The 16152-nt window shown below is 28.1% G+C and overlaps 1 protein-coding gene across 4 annotated transcripts in view; it reads right to left on the bottom strand.

Annotated features, from left to right (window-relative positions):
* Nucleotides 1-16152, bottom strand: part of LOC122514416 (rhophilin-2) — a 41513-nt gene that overhangs the window by 8322 nt on the left and 17039 nt on the right. Inside the window, exons 1-2 of one of the 4 annotated variants that reach the window (XM_043631218.1) lie at nt 3650-3829; nt 1022-1411 (exon numbers count right to left, since the gene is read on the bottom strand). The exons of 1 other annotated variant lie outside the window; for it this stretch is intronic. In XM_043631218.1, coding sequence (XP_043487153.1) covers nt 1022-1234 — 213 coding nt within the window. In that variant the 5' untranslated portion in view covers nt 1235-1411; nt 3650-3829. Of the gene's footprint in view, nt 1-1021; nt 1412-3649; nt 3830-14559; nt 14791-16152 lie in introns of those variants that run through there. 2 more of the 4 variants (XM_043631219.1, XM_043631221.1) reach the window with 2 other exon arrangements.

The following is a 16152-nucleotide window of genomic DNA, read 5'->3' as shown; positions in this document are numbered from 1 at the left end:
AATAAATATAAAAACAAAAAAACATAAAAAAATACTAATTATAGGATTATCAGGATAGTTAATGCCGATTTATACAGATATTGTTTTATTTCTATTTAATTTAATTTTAATTATTTAATCTTTTTAATTAAATAAAGAGAGTATATTTTCGGAAACAAGAGTACAATAAATGTACTTGTTTTTTTTGTATCATCTATTTGCATCTCATTGCCGGTAATACTTTTGAAACTTTTTGAACACTCTATATAATAACATTCATTCTATAAAACATCATTCGCGTACGTTTCTAAAGCAATTTGCGTAGAAAGAGGAGGCTTTATATACATTGAAATTCTCGTATGATGCAAGAGGATGTGCAGTAACGTGACGTTTGGCTTACGCCCAACTTTATACGTGATCGAAGCTTCTCCAGTTAAATTGTTTTCTATGAATTGCCACATCCTTTCATTGTACCTCGACTACAATTTACCGTCATTTATTCGATTACACCGTTACGCGACTCGTTTCGACAAACTCGTTTTATCCGAACTGATATTTTGTCGTTAATTATTATTATTCTTTTTTTTTTTTTTTGCTTAATAAAATTGTACGATTTATTATAAAATCAGACATATATTTGTGGTTGCTTATAATTGTAATACTTTTCATATTACGATACGTATAAAATTAATCCAAAATAAATGAAGAAATTATCTAAAGTATTCCTTATATATTGTTTAATAATTAATTATATTATTTTCCAATATATATACACATTGTTCTTCAATATTTCCATTATCATTGTTATAGTATTTAATTGAAAAATGAAAAAAAGAAATTAGCGCCCTTTTTACCAATTTTTCTACTTTTTCTATTTCAATTGTTAATGATTTCTTACAAAAAGCAGTGGGGGGGGGGGGTATTTATCAAATATTTCTTATTATCTTACGATTAAAAAAGAAACAAAATAAATAAAAAAGAAACAAGTACCTATCTCTCTGAATTATTTATTTTTTTTTTAATTCATATAATAACTTCTTACCCCTAAATATTTGACAGTGCATTCCGATAATTCATTCTCTTCCATAGTTTGCGATTTCATCGTAAGCGATAAAATATTCGAATGAACGTTTTCATTTTCCCGTTGGTTCGTCGACGACGATGACGACCTATCATCCTTTTCGTCATTCTTCAACGACGTCGTCACGGTGGTATGATTTTTCGGTAACGGCGAGTAATGTACCCACTTGAGCATGTTAACTCATCGAAACTCCTTCGTGTAATTTCATTCGCATTTAATAATCAAAATATCCTTCTCCATCGATGGACAAAACGGTACACGGTTATAAGAGAACCGTTTTCCACAAATGACGCGGACGTTTATTTCAACAGATTGTCGAGAAAATTTGTTTATCATGCGATTCGAGTTAATCTGAAAATTTGTCATTTTAACGTTCAAAATTGTGTCTCATTGTCAGACGAATAAGAAGTGATTCTCTTTCTAACAATTTATAATATATATTCAAACAAAATTCTATATTCATAATAAATTTCCATTAATTAAGATTAACAAAAAATTATAAATTGAAATGAAGTTTCATGTAAAAATGTTTTTTAATTCGTTCAAATGCCAATTCATTAAATATCTACGAAACAAGAAATATATGACTTAGACCACTTTCATAATAATCCATTTTACTAATCGTACCCCACGTTCTTTGATTTTGATAATCTAACGTGACAAGGCTGTGAATTTGATGTTCAATAATTGAAAATAAAGAAAAAATTTATCGCATAAATATCGTAGAAGAAAATATTTGATTTTATTCCTGGAGAATGGAATTTCAACGTAGATTCGAATGGAAAATGCTCTTTTAAAGTGACTTGCCCGTATGCCCTTTCAAATCTGCTGGGAACAGGAAAAGGAGCGTAAAAGTATCGTTAGATCGATCAGGGTTGGGCCGGTACAAATGAACGAACGAAGAATAAATAACGCGTGTCATTTGCATTACTCGTTTCGATTGAATTTATTTATTCAACGTTCGATTCGTTAAATTAAGTTACTAATACATCTCTTGTTTACTTTCGAATGTTTCTTATTTGGTCAAATCAAGTATCCAAACTTGTCTCTCTCTCGAGAACGAATTTTAAAAACGAGTTTCGATTACGTTTTACGATTAAAAACTTATCGATTCGTTAGAAATGCGATTACAAGAAGCTCGTCAAATTAATCGAACGATAAAATAATCTTTTTTTTATCCGTTCACATTTTTCACCTTTCAAATTTTTACACCATGTTATATTCGAAATTCTTTATTTTTTGGAGACAACATTAATTATGAAATTAATTTCAAAGAGAAATTGTCAAATAAATATATAATAAATCGTTACTTTGAAGGTAATACGTTTCTTCGTTGCAAGAAATATTTCTTTATTCGCGTTATGAGCTTTACTATTACGTATCGAGGACGAGAGGGGGATTTTTTCTGTTTTTCTTTCTACATTTGCACGTAATAATTCCTTGGTATACGAGGTTACTCGTAGAAGCGCGACTTCGTTACCATAATTCCGTTCCAGTCTGATTAAACTATTGCCAATATGATAGTAGTAGTAGTAGTAGTAGTAGTAGTAGTAGTATAATAGTAACAGTAATACTACAGCACAAACATTTTTTTTTATTCGCTCATTTTCACTCGATTTACCACTTTTTCTTCTTTTTCTTCCGTATCCGTAGAATTTTGAAATAAAATCGATTATGCAAATTACTCATCGATATTATTACTTGACAGTTAATAAAAAGTTAACTTCAAGTTGTATTTATTTAAATTTTTCTTTTTTTGAAGTTATACTTCTTTTGGCGCGTTGGGGAAAATGTAATGGGGAGTGATTTTGTTCCGAGCGTCTGGAAAAACGACACCATGAAGTTTGTCAGTATTTACGACGCACGGCAAAGCGATTTCAAGTATACGGCTCAATTTCAAGTATTTCTCAAGCGGGTCACCCATCCAAATACTAATCGAACTCAGCGCTGCTTTACTTAAATGATCGAAGCGAGAACTAATGCTGTAACCGCGCCATGATTGTTGACGCGTGAAGTAATTCGATATATCTTTCTTATATTTAGTGTGGACTGATATCTATATTTTGACATTTTCTTTTTCTTTTTTTTTTTCTTTCTTATATATATATAAAATAATAATTATTTCTTTTCTTTGAAGTTTTTTTTTGAAGTTATTTTTGAGATTATTGAGGTTATGTTCGTTTTGGTACGGCAAAGAAGTATAACTTCTTACGTGTTTACATAAGTACACACACCAGTTTTTTTTAAATAGTCTTTCATATCAAATTAAATAAATTTTCTTATATAAAAATACTACTCATATGAAAAAAAAAAAAGAAGAAAAAAGAAGAAGAAACATAATACTCAGATCGAAGGATTTCGGGGGACGAGTATTATTCGTTCGAAGCGTAACGAACACCGATACCGTAAGTTCGCGATGATAAATCGAATCGAATCGAATCTAATCGAAACGAATCGAAACGAAACGAAACGAATCGAATCGAATCATGAAACTCGAACCATTAATTTTCTTTTTCTTATAAATAAAAAAAACGATCGGATACTTGACAAGTAGTATATACGGATGAAAAATATCTAAGCGTATCTTACCATCAAACCCCCATCAAACCCCCATCAATCGTTTGTTCGTCAAGCTACTCTAAACGTTTTTAAATTGTTCAAGGATCATTTTAAACGACTCCTTGTAAAATAGTAAAATAGAATCGATTACAATCGAGCGTTAAATCTACCGTAACACGCACCTAGAGAAGCATTATTACTAATACTATAAATACTATTACTACTACTACTACAACTACTATTATTCTTCTACTTCTTCTTCATCAACATCGTTCTCTTCCCCCCCGAAGCTAGAACACCGTAACTGTTTCGTTAACAACTTGTGCGGAAGCCACAACTGGGAGAACTATATCGTGCGATTGCCGTTAAAATTGAATAATAATGATCACTTGAAATTATATATATATATATATATATATATATATAAGAACTGTATATATATATATATAAGAAGTATATATATGTATACATATTCACGAGCACGCGTTCATAATCTTGTTAACAATGAAAAGTATCGAGGTTGGCTTTTAACCGTGACGATCGTTTCTCATACCTTTTGTCTCGTAAATAATAATTCACTTCAATTTAATTAAAACTGTTTGTGTGTGTATGTGTGTGTTTATAAAAATTGTGTCCGTTAGAAATGCAGTACGATCGATCTCATAAACGATTCCATCTCATATACATTATTTTTGTTTTTTTCTGTTTTAAAATGGGATTTTAATCAATTCAACGATTAAACGAAGTCATTTCGTTTTTATTGCAAATTGTTTTTTTTTCTTGCAAGGTCGCGTTGGTAATAGTAAATCCCTATATTACCGATCGTCTACGCTAATCATATTTTTCCCGCGAATTTCTATTTAAATTTCAAATAAACGAAATATATAATATTTTTTATCATAAAATAACATAAAAATATACAAAAATTGTGTCAATCTTTTGGTTTTATATATATATGTATATAAAAAAGGGTTTAATAATACTGTGGCCTCTTTCATAATTATTAACAAATATATACAGTATGTTTTTAAAATTGATGGTTCAAGCTCTAGATATTTTTAATACTCAATTATCGTATTTTTGTTGTTATTATATATCACGAAAATAAAAATTAAAATAAAAGAAAAAATATAAAAGATACATAAAAACACAGATACGCTTTTTTAAATCTCAACGTTTGAGATCATAAAATTTCATCTGGTCTTTTGGAATTCATCGTCGTTAATGCAGAAGTGCCATTAAAAAATATCTAGTTATTCGTTACACCGAGATATTACGAGGTTCATTAGGGCAAACGAAATTAAACTGCTATCGTGATACACGAAGCAAAACGTAATATAGAGGCAACTTAATTGCAAAGATTAAAACCTCGTGTACGTGTTTCGTTCGACGTATCGTTAATTTCTTTTCCACGCAAACAAGAACGGTATAGTTAACGCGAATAACTGTTTTTGTCGATCTACAGAGAAGCTGCTTAGTTATTTTGAGAGGTGCGAGAGATTAAACATACAGTTGTTTCCAGTTCGGATTTCTTTCACTTTGTATCTTTTAGTTAGGTAATTGTGCAATGCTACTACTATCCTCAAGGACACGAAAGTGACAGCGTACCTACGATCACTTTGAGCTCGTTAATTATAATAGAAAGGAAAGAAAACCAAGTTTAGATCTTTTTTCCATTCGTCCAAATTTATACTTTTTTTCAATTTCTACCATTTATGTGGTACAATCATTGCGAAAGTATATTTAAATATAAAATATTACTTGGTTTTTTTTTATAATAAAAAAAATAAAAAAGCATATAATACTTTTGCCACTTTCATAATCATGTACAGATATATATATATATAGGGTGTTCTAAAATTGTAGGTTCAGGTTGTTGACATAGCTAACATTCAACAAAGTAAAAATGAAAATGGACACAGCATCGATAATTTATTACATTTTCTCTTTATTTCTTTACAATAGTAATAGATTCGTTAAAAATACTTTACATATATAAAATATCATCTATAATAAAGGAAAATAAAAAAAAAACATTATATCATATGAATTATCGTAGCAACACTTTCTTCTTTACTTCATCGAGCATTATACTATTAACAATTTTAAAACACCCTATGTATACCATATGCATATAATTGCAGAAGGATGTCAAGTGTCCAGCAAACAAATTCAACTGCTCAATATGAATAAAAAAAAAAAACAAAAAAAGAAAGAAAGAGAATCACTCTCGCGAATATCTGTAAAACAATTAAACCTTTACTGTAATTTCACTGTTTTCTCTTCGTGCGATTATTTAACGCGAATTGAACTGATTAAAAAACGAAAAAAATAGGAAAGAAATGCTAATTAAATATTCGTTTCCTGGAAGGAAGTAACAGTATAACGCACGATCTGATATTTCTCTGTGTATTTCGAATATGTGTCACACGATTTTTCTCTCTCGAGTCCGTCTACCGTTGCACCGTTTTAACAACTGCCGAGACGTGGCCGATGTATGGGACCCATGGACCCAACCGATACTCGGTGAAAGGAGAGAAACTCCAGAGAGACAATGTGGTGGGGAGAATAAAACCGATTCTTTCTCGTTTCAAGTGTCGTATGCCGTCAACGAGGCGACACAAAGATACCGGGGAGAACAACCTTTTCGAATAAACTTTTTTTTTAAATTTCGACACTGGTTCGTCGGCCCTTTAAACTAAATCAATAATTAATTAATATAAAAATTATTAAATTTTTTTATATTATTTTATATTATTTAAATTTATTAAATTAATAATTAATTAAATAAATCAATAATCAAATCATTGATTTTGTTCATTTCTCACAAACGCCAAATTTTTCCCCCCGTAAATTCTATAAATCATTTATGTTTCTCGCATGATAAAAAACATTTTTAACACATATAAGTATTTATATGTTAATGAATTTTTTTCGGTTCATCTATTTGACCCGAATAATACGTAATTTAAATTTAGTTCCAACCTTATTTGGACACACGGTATATATCGAAAATATAAATATATATGCGCATATATTTGTCGTGAAAATCATATTGACATATAATTAACATATGTATGTATGTATATTTTAAAAGAAATATTTAAATTATTAGAAATTTAATTATTTGTGAATTTTAGATATACGTAAAAAACGTATATAATATTATGTACATAAGTATATTATACATTTCATTACGTACGAATAAGATAAAAAAGCAACCGGATGGAGGATGGCAATAATTAAGTCGCATAATCAGGAAGAAAACACGTAACTGATATAATCGATACCTTTCATCATCAACGACAGATATATATATATATATATACTTATATTTTGTTGTGTAATGTTTCTTGCTTGTCAACGAACTGGTAATGAAATTGCTTTGACAAATTACCATGATAAAAACGAATCACTTCAAATAATTTATGTATGATATAACTATCATTATAATCGTCAATAGAAAATCTTGTTATAGTTGAATTTATCTTGACGAATGTCAAGGTAAATTATTTGTTCTAATATATATTAGAACAAATAATTATAATATAATTAATATAATTATAATATAATATAATTAATATAATTATAATACAATATAATTAATATATATATATATTTTTTTTTTAATCTAAATGAACTTATCATTCCGTGTATTTTTTTCTTTTTTTTATATAATTAATTATATTTAATTATATGTTCCTTTCTTCGTGATGAAGTGCAATACAAAACACTTGTCGTATCACCATCCCCCTGTCTCTTTAGAGATCATTTTATAGAGTAATGAATTACTATAGAATAATTCGAAGATGTTATTCTGTTTTACGTATGAAAAAATAAAACTAAAAATAAAACGTGCATATATATATAACTAATCAAGTATAATAAGTAGGTAATCAAGAAAAATGTGATGCAAAAAGCAATCAACTGCAATTCCTCTTGCCCCCTTCCTACTCCTCCTCCTCCTCCTCCTCCTCCTCCTTCTCATCATCCGTTTGGATGATAATAAAATTGATAATAAATGTTACCAGTTAAATTGTATAATTCGGTTAATTCATAAAATGATGAAATATTATTATGAATAGTCAAACATTTTGAAGAAAGCATATAACAAGAATTTTAACCTTCACTTAAACTAATCATTTGAAAAAATAATTATGGGAAAATATGAATTTACGAGAGACTAATGATTTAAGTATGAAATTGAAATTTGATCGATTTTTAAAGTCTACTTTTGTTTCTTCAACAATGCACGTATTTATCCGTTCTTATTTCTTCCTGTACTTTGAATACCAATGTTATGTTAGTCATATTGTTCTATCGAATCTAATCTACACATTAAATTTGTAATTGTAAAATTCTTCTAATTTAATCTACAGATTAAATTTGTAATTGTCAAATTCTTATGTTACCTGGTTAAATTATAGAATTTTTCTCTTCATACTTTAACAAGTCAGTATAATTATTTCATTATTTTGCTGTGCTAAACTTTTATCACATAATATATATATATATTAAAATATAAGTGTATACATAAGGGTTGAGGCTAGCAACCAACCCTCGGTAAAAACAATAAATCGTTCCTAAAAATGGCAATAAAAAAAAATATTATAACAGGACAAAGTCCTAATAAAAAGAGGAAGAAGAAGAAGAAGAAGTGTATACATAAAATGTCGGTAAAGTTTAGTGTTAACAATAAAATACGTTGATAAATAAATAAAATGTGTACGAACATTTTCGAACCATTTAAATAATATTATAAACTATTCGTTTGAACATAAAAAAAGAAAAATCGAATTTTTCCAACGATGATAATCCTCAAACTAACAAATAAAAATCCTCAAACTAAATAATATAAAGTATTCGTTTGACTGAAACAAAAAAAAAAAGAAAAATCGAATTTTAACGATAATACTCTTAAAACATTGATAAAAATAATGATAAGTAATTCTATCGAACAAAAATAAATGTGAAAACACAGTTTTACAATTAACAAGTACGCTATTTAAGAGGAGAAAATTGGTGTCCTGTGTAACTCCCCTCTTCTCGAAAAGGTTTGCTTTTATAGAACGATGATGATGGTCAAGATTCTCGAGAGAGGTGAATCTTGACGGTTGTTTAGTCGTGTCTTAGAGGACACGTCTCGCGAGAACATGGAATTGGTCTTGCGGTCCAGGAGGAGTCTCATCGAGAATCACAAGAAAAATAAAAAGAAAATCAAGAGAAAAGTGGTAGGGGGTTAGGGGGAGGGGGGAGGGAATTGGGTGGAAGGAAGGAAGGGGGGAAAGGGAAGAAAGAGAAAGAAAGACGACACAACATCTTTAGTGGAATACGGAGAAGGGGGCCAGTAACGGTATCCCACTCTCAAAGCCCCCACCATCCCCTTTGAAAGCCACTGATAGGCAGCAGACGATCCGACATACAGGAAATAGGGTGCGTCCACGTTTCTCTCCGTTCGCGCCACGCCATTTCGTTTTTTTTTTTCTCTTTTTTTTTTCTTTTCTTTTCTCACACGTTCAAACTCGTTTTTCCCCCCCCATCCGATGAGATGACGAAGTACCTACTCTACGAGAAACATCTTGTCGATACGAGAAATGGGATAGATCAAGAAGGAAAAAAAAATAAAAAAAGAAAATAATGAACGTTTATTATACGTACTCGAATTGGTGCCATTCGTCGTAATTATTGTAAGTATACGAATGTAATGGAAATAGAATGAAAATAACACATCGGAGTAATATTATGACAAATAAAGATAATTATATCATACGTATGCAAATATGTTGTAATGTGAATATAATTGTTATATGTATATATTTTGATAAATATGTAAAACAAAGAAGAAGAAGAAGAAAATAATTATAATAAATTATAAAGAAAATATTGTTTTTTGAAATAGAAATAATGAAATAATTGTTATTTAATAAAATGATGTATAAAATAATAATATATAATAATATTATATATTATCATAATTTCTTATATAATATTAAATAATAAATATATTAATTGTATACCTGTAAGAGAGCATTTAAGGGATGTTATACGTATGCAAATATGTTGTAATGTGAATATAATTGTTATATATATATATATATATATTTTGATAAATTTGTAAAACAAAGGAGAAAAAGAAGAAAATAATTATTATAAATTATAAAGAAAATATTGTTTTTTGAAATAGAAATAATGGAATAATTGTTATTTAATAAAATGATATAAAATATAATTTATATATATATAATTTCTTTTATAATATTAAACGAATAATATTTTGTACAAATAATTATTATCTCGTAAATTAAATTACAATTAAAATTATCATTATATACATATATAATAATATATTTTGATAAATTTGTAAAAGTAAGAAGAAGAAGAAAATAATTATAATAATAATAAAGAAAATATTAGTTTTTGAAATAGAAATAATGGAATAATTGTTATTTAATAAAATGATATATAAAATAATAATATTATATATTATAATAATTTCTTTTATAATATTGAACGAATAATATTTTGTACAAATAATTATTATCTCGTAAATTAAATTACAATTAAAATTATCATTATATATATATTATAATTGTATACCTGTAAGAGAGAGCATTTAAGGGTTAATCAAATTACGTTTATACCTATAATTATCATTTGACGGTAACGATATGATCGATACTCTTCTTATACCTTCGAATTATACGGGAAAATGATTTCGTCATGACATAAGATAATCGATAATCGAGATCGTTTATAAATTATAAACGATTATCGCATTTATCTCGACAAAATGAAATAATTTCATCGAAAGAATTTGATCAAATGAACTAAGTAACCAAGTGACCGGATCCGGTCTAGACGTGTGCGACTATTTCGATGCTTGGATGATCAACAAGGTTAATGTTTCAATCCCTTTTTTTTATAATTGCAAGAGCTCATGACGATTGAAGTTGTTTTAGAATGTATCTTTCCTTTTTTTCCTTTCTTTTTTATTTCTTATATTTAATTTTGCTTTTTTTTTGTTTTTTTTTCATTCTTTTTTAAAGAGAAGAAAGACATACACCTAGCAATCGAGTGCTTGAATAACGGTTTTTAAAACTAACTAACTCTTGTGTCAGATGTAGATAGTTATTAATCTTTTAAGGAGTACTTTGACATCAAGAAATTCCTAAGTCAATCCTTAACACAGAATCGAGTTTTATAACGATTTTTATTGAATTCTAGTTAACTACTATTTTATAAGTGTGTCGACTCGACGAAAGTATCCTATTTCACATGCGTTCTAGTATATAAATAAAGATATACATATATAGTGAATATAGTTAGATATTATGATGAAACTAAAATATGATTTTTATTACAAAAATTCATTTATAATTATATAATAAATATAATATTATAATAATAATAATATATAATATTTATATAATAATTATATAAATAATATTTATATAAATAAATATTATTCATATATAGTGAATATAGTTAGATATGATGATGAAACTAAAATATGATTTTTATTATAAAAATTCATTCCACCATAAAGTAATTCACGAATTACCACGAAATTTTCTTAATAAATCTTTTAATAATCCTCATTATAACAATATTAGGTACAGTAATTAATATATGGTGTATCTTTTTAATTTGAATATTTATTTTTCAAAATAATTATACAGCTTTTATTCTCTTCTTCAAAACAGTACTGGAATATTAATCTTGATGAAAATCTTTAAACGTTCATCATTTTTTACAATAAAATCATTTATTTAAATATAACGTAAGTTCGGCCTTGACCTTTTTGGATAAACTGTACAAGAATAAAAAAAGAAAAGAAAAGAAAGAAAAAAGGAAAAAAGAAAACATTAGATAGAACGAATTAAAGCGTGTATATGATCTCACGAATCACAATAACTTCATTTATTCGTAATTCTTTGGCTTTCTAATTGGGTTATGAGAATTTCCTTTATTTTGTACGCGTACACCATGGACCAATGCGTGAACGAAAGGGGAATCTCTCTTTCTCTCGTGGTTACCTTGATTGCATCGTTCAAGGAGAGTCATTATCCCCTCTATGTTTTTCTTTCTCTCGCGTGATCGTACAATTTGGGAAAAGGTGAAAGTACGAGTGTAAGAAAAAGAATCGGATTTATCCACAACCATTGCTCTCTCGTTTAGTAAAGGATTTCAAAAAAAAAAAAAAAGATTTAATACTGTTAGTGTGTATTTATAAATTGTTTCATTGTTATTCTAAGAGATGACACCAGTTTACTAATGTTTTATTAATGAAGTAGTAGGCATGTTTTTTAATTAATGTAACGAAGTCGAGGCTTTTGCTGACAATTGTTGCTAAATAGGTTCGATTGTGGAATAATCGATTACGAAAAGTTGCGATAAACGAGTAACAGAAGAAAGGAATAAAAAAAAAAAGAGAAAGAACCTACGCAAACTCGTTTAAACAGAACCTCGATGAAACATATGGGAATATATCTGCATACATATATAAATATTATGCATGCATTAATAAATTTACGTTATATTACGTAAAATAGTTATATACTTATTCACGATTTGTATTTTAAAAAAAGAAAGAAAGAGAGAGAAAGAAAAACTGATAAATTTGACAAATTTGTCTCAATTATATAATCGTCAAATTATTTTTATGATATATTGAAATATATGATAATGAATAAAATGAAATTATTTATATTAAAAAAAGATATAATTAATTGATAAATAATATTAATCAATAGAGAAGTAATTAATTATTAATCATATAAAAATACCTAAAAATACCTAATTGTAAGTATACCTTATATTTGAAAAATGATTGTAATATTTATACGAAATATATTTAATCATTTTCAAAATATAATTAATATCCCTGTATAGAGAATAAATATTTTCAAAAGGAAAACGTTAATAAGTAAGGTTCGTGAGCCGTAGAAATAATACGATATTAAAAGTTTGGTATGCCTAGAGAGAAATAATTAATTATTAATCATATAAAAATACCTAAAAATACCTAAAAATACCTAAAAATATCTAATTGTAAGTATACCTTATATTTGAAAAATGATTGTAATATTTATACGAAATATATTTAATCATTTTTAAAATAATTAATATCTCCATATAGAAAATAAATATTTTCAAAAGGAAAACGTTAATAAGTAAAGTTCGTGAGCCGTAGAAATAATACGATATTACAAGTTTGGTATGCCTGGAGCGATGGGTAGGCAATCGTTGTTACTACTTTAGAATGCCATGCTGGATATATATATATATATATACTCATCCTCCATACTCCGTTGATGTTACCTCTCTCCCAACGTGTAACTTCGTCGTAGTCTACCTACGTTCGTTCGACAGGAAACGCATCAAGGTATGCACGGACTATTATTCTACGCGATGCGATACTAACGTCCAAATTCATCCCCATAAGAAAGAGCACTAATTCATTTTTCACATTTTTCACATTTTTCACGTGAGAACCAAAAATCCAAAAGAATAAAACAAAACATTTCATTGGAATGTTAATTCAAATATTTACCATACAATTATTAACTTGAATTATAATTAATATAATTAATTGTTGATGAGATTCAGAAAACTGCAATTTTATATTAACCCTTTGCACTCGAGGCCTTTTTTTTAATTTCGGCCAAATTAAGTAAACATTTTACAGGTATTTTAAAAACAACATTTCCTTTATTTTATCCTTTTTTATCAATTTTATCCTATTTTCTCTTTATTTATTATTATATATTACATTTATAAACAAACAAGCGTATAGAAATAATAAAATATCATCGGTTTATTCATTTATATGAATATAAACAAACTTTGATGAATACTACACTCTGTAATTAATTTTGTTGTGATATTTAATGAAACTTGAAATCAGCCGGGCGCCATATTGGCGTCGCTCGAGTGCAAAGGGTTAATTCAAAAGTTGCTTTTCTTTGTTGAATTATGAATCTTATACAAACTTTGATGCAAATTTTGTTCTCTCTTTCTCTATCTCTTTCTATCTGTCAAAATAACTTTCTATCAAATAGACTATGTATTCTTTCTATTCTAACTATATTCCGAAATCTTCTACATCTGCTAACTCATATTCATGTTAATCTATAGGACTTCTCACACACTATATTATTCATTTCAACTCATTCGACAAAAGACACTTATTTCTAACACATTAATTATTGTTTATTTCTATTAACAATATATCTAATACTTTTATCTCAAAATTTGATCTTATATATTATCAAATATAATAGTTAATCACTTTTAGAATTTTAGATAAATTATTTCATTTTTATAGCAAACCCTTTTATAAATCAACTCGTATTCCAAAATTTGAAGATCTTCGAATCGAATTGAATTTATTTTGATATCGTCTCGACAACCATATAAGAAAAACCAACAGTTTTACTTACAAAAAATTATTTTACATAACACATCGTAAATTTGAAAATACAATAAACCATACTTTTAGAAAACACAATCATAATTAAATATCTCAATATTTGTTTTATATTAAAATAACATTCTCCGAAAAGAAAATATATTCAGTCAGCTTTCTTTATTTTCAAATCGTACTACCGTAACACAATAATATATACATATATACAAATTTTATATAATTTACACTCGATACAGGTAGAAAACACGTTTCCAATTTTCTTTCGATCAAACGATCGAGATCGACACAACACTTTTAAAATAGCGTGCAACGATCTCGAACGTTTCAAACGTTTCCACGCACGGAGTAACACGGTTTATCTCGTGCAAGAATAAAAAAAAAAGAAAATAAAAAAAGGAAGAAAAAAAAGAAGACGAGGAAGAAAAAGTAGGAAAGAAGAAAGATATTTACGTAAAAAGTAAAGAAGTAAAAGAAGGAATAATTAACGGTAGGTAAGCAAGTAACGAGTTACCTGTAACTTTATGTCCGGAAGTATCAGCATGGTTCGCTCCTATTAAGCTTCACGATATTCGCGGTACGATCCTCGATCCGTGACTGGTTGTACTTGTGGTGGAAAGGAACGGGGTGAGAGAAGGGGCGGGCCGGGGGCGGGGGGGTGGAAGAAGGATAGTGAAGGGTGGCAGCCTCACGGCTCTTACGGATGCACCTCGAACGTTAACACTTGGCCAATTCTCGTGCACTCCTACAAAACCGGAAGCAACATACGTATCTTCTATGTAAACCTGATATCGGTGTTCTACACGTACACACTAACTTCCATTTTTGTACAATTAGTTTAGTTGAAGTAAAAAAAGGGTCGTAGGCGATGCGTGAAGAAGTCTTTGAACATGCGTATCAACTTTCAACCTTCTAGAAGGTACTACTTAAATATTTTTCCAAGTTAAATGTTGTTGTTGTTGTTGTTTTTTGATTAAATTTGCTTTTTTATATCGTATAGCAGGTATATTTCGAATGAAATTTGATTTATAATCGTTATATCGAATTTTTACACGATTATTTATTAATGATTAAGTTAATTTTCTTCGTTTAAATACAATCGTAGAAAGTATCTTTTTTTTTTTCTAGATCATTTTTTTGTTTTTTTAAGTAGGTAATATCTTTAGAAGAAATCGATTATCTGTAACGTAAAAATTAGTTTCTATTTTATGAAAGTATCTTTACGAAAAGGATAAAAAGAAATCGATTATCTGTAAAAGAAAAATGAATCGATCATTCTCCGAGACACGTTTTTATAAATTCATATTTATTTTGAATATATGAATAATGCGAAAAAATATAATAGTAATTATCTTATCTTAATTAGATTTTCGTTATGAAAATCTGATTAATATGTGTATAATATAAATCAAAACTTATCGAGTGTTATAAAAGTAAGGAATAAAAACCGATAAAATAATACGTTTTTGGGGGTGTAAACGTAAGAAAGTAAACTTGAACTACTTGAAAATCTCGAAACGAAGAATAAGAATAAGAATAATAGAAATACAACAACAACAAGAACAAGAACAAGAACTTTTCTAGAATCCTACGCCTAGAACGTTGAGTTCGATGCACATTTTTGGGGTTTACGAAAGTAAATCACGAACGTTATAATATAATAAAACTACTTGAAAATCTCGAAACCGAGAATAAGAATAAGAATAATAAAAATATAACAACAACAACAACAAGAACAAGAACAAGAACAATAACTTTTCTAGAATCCTACGCCTAGAACGTTGAGTTCGATGCACGTTTTTGGGGTTTACGAAAGTAAATCACGAACGTTATAATATAAAAAAAAACTACTTGAAAATCTCGAAACCCAAAATAAGAATAAGAATAATAGAAATATAACAACAACAACAACAACAACAACAAGAACAAGAACTTTTCTAGAATCCTACGCCTAGAACGTTGAGTTCGATGCACTCACTTTGGATGATATCCTTGGACCTTGAACTCACCACCATAGATCGAGCAAGATCTCGCGTGTTTTTCTTGAAAACGAAAGTTATAAATCGTCGTAGTCGTTCGCGAAATAACGTACTTTATCGTTTCACTC

This window comes from Polistes fuscatus, unplaced genomic scaffold (assembly GCF_010416935.1).
Source record: "Polistes fuscatus isolate 324 unplaced genomic scaffold, CU_Pfus_HIC Scaffold15, whole genome shotgun sequence".
Classification (NCBI taxonomy): Eukaryota; Metazoa; Arthropoda; class Insecta; order Hymenoptera; family Vespidae; genus Polistes; species Polistes fuscatus.
Note: the sequence above shows the minus strand (reverse complement) of the source record. Positions and strands in the feature narration are given on the sequence as shown.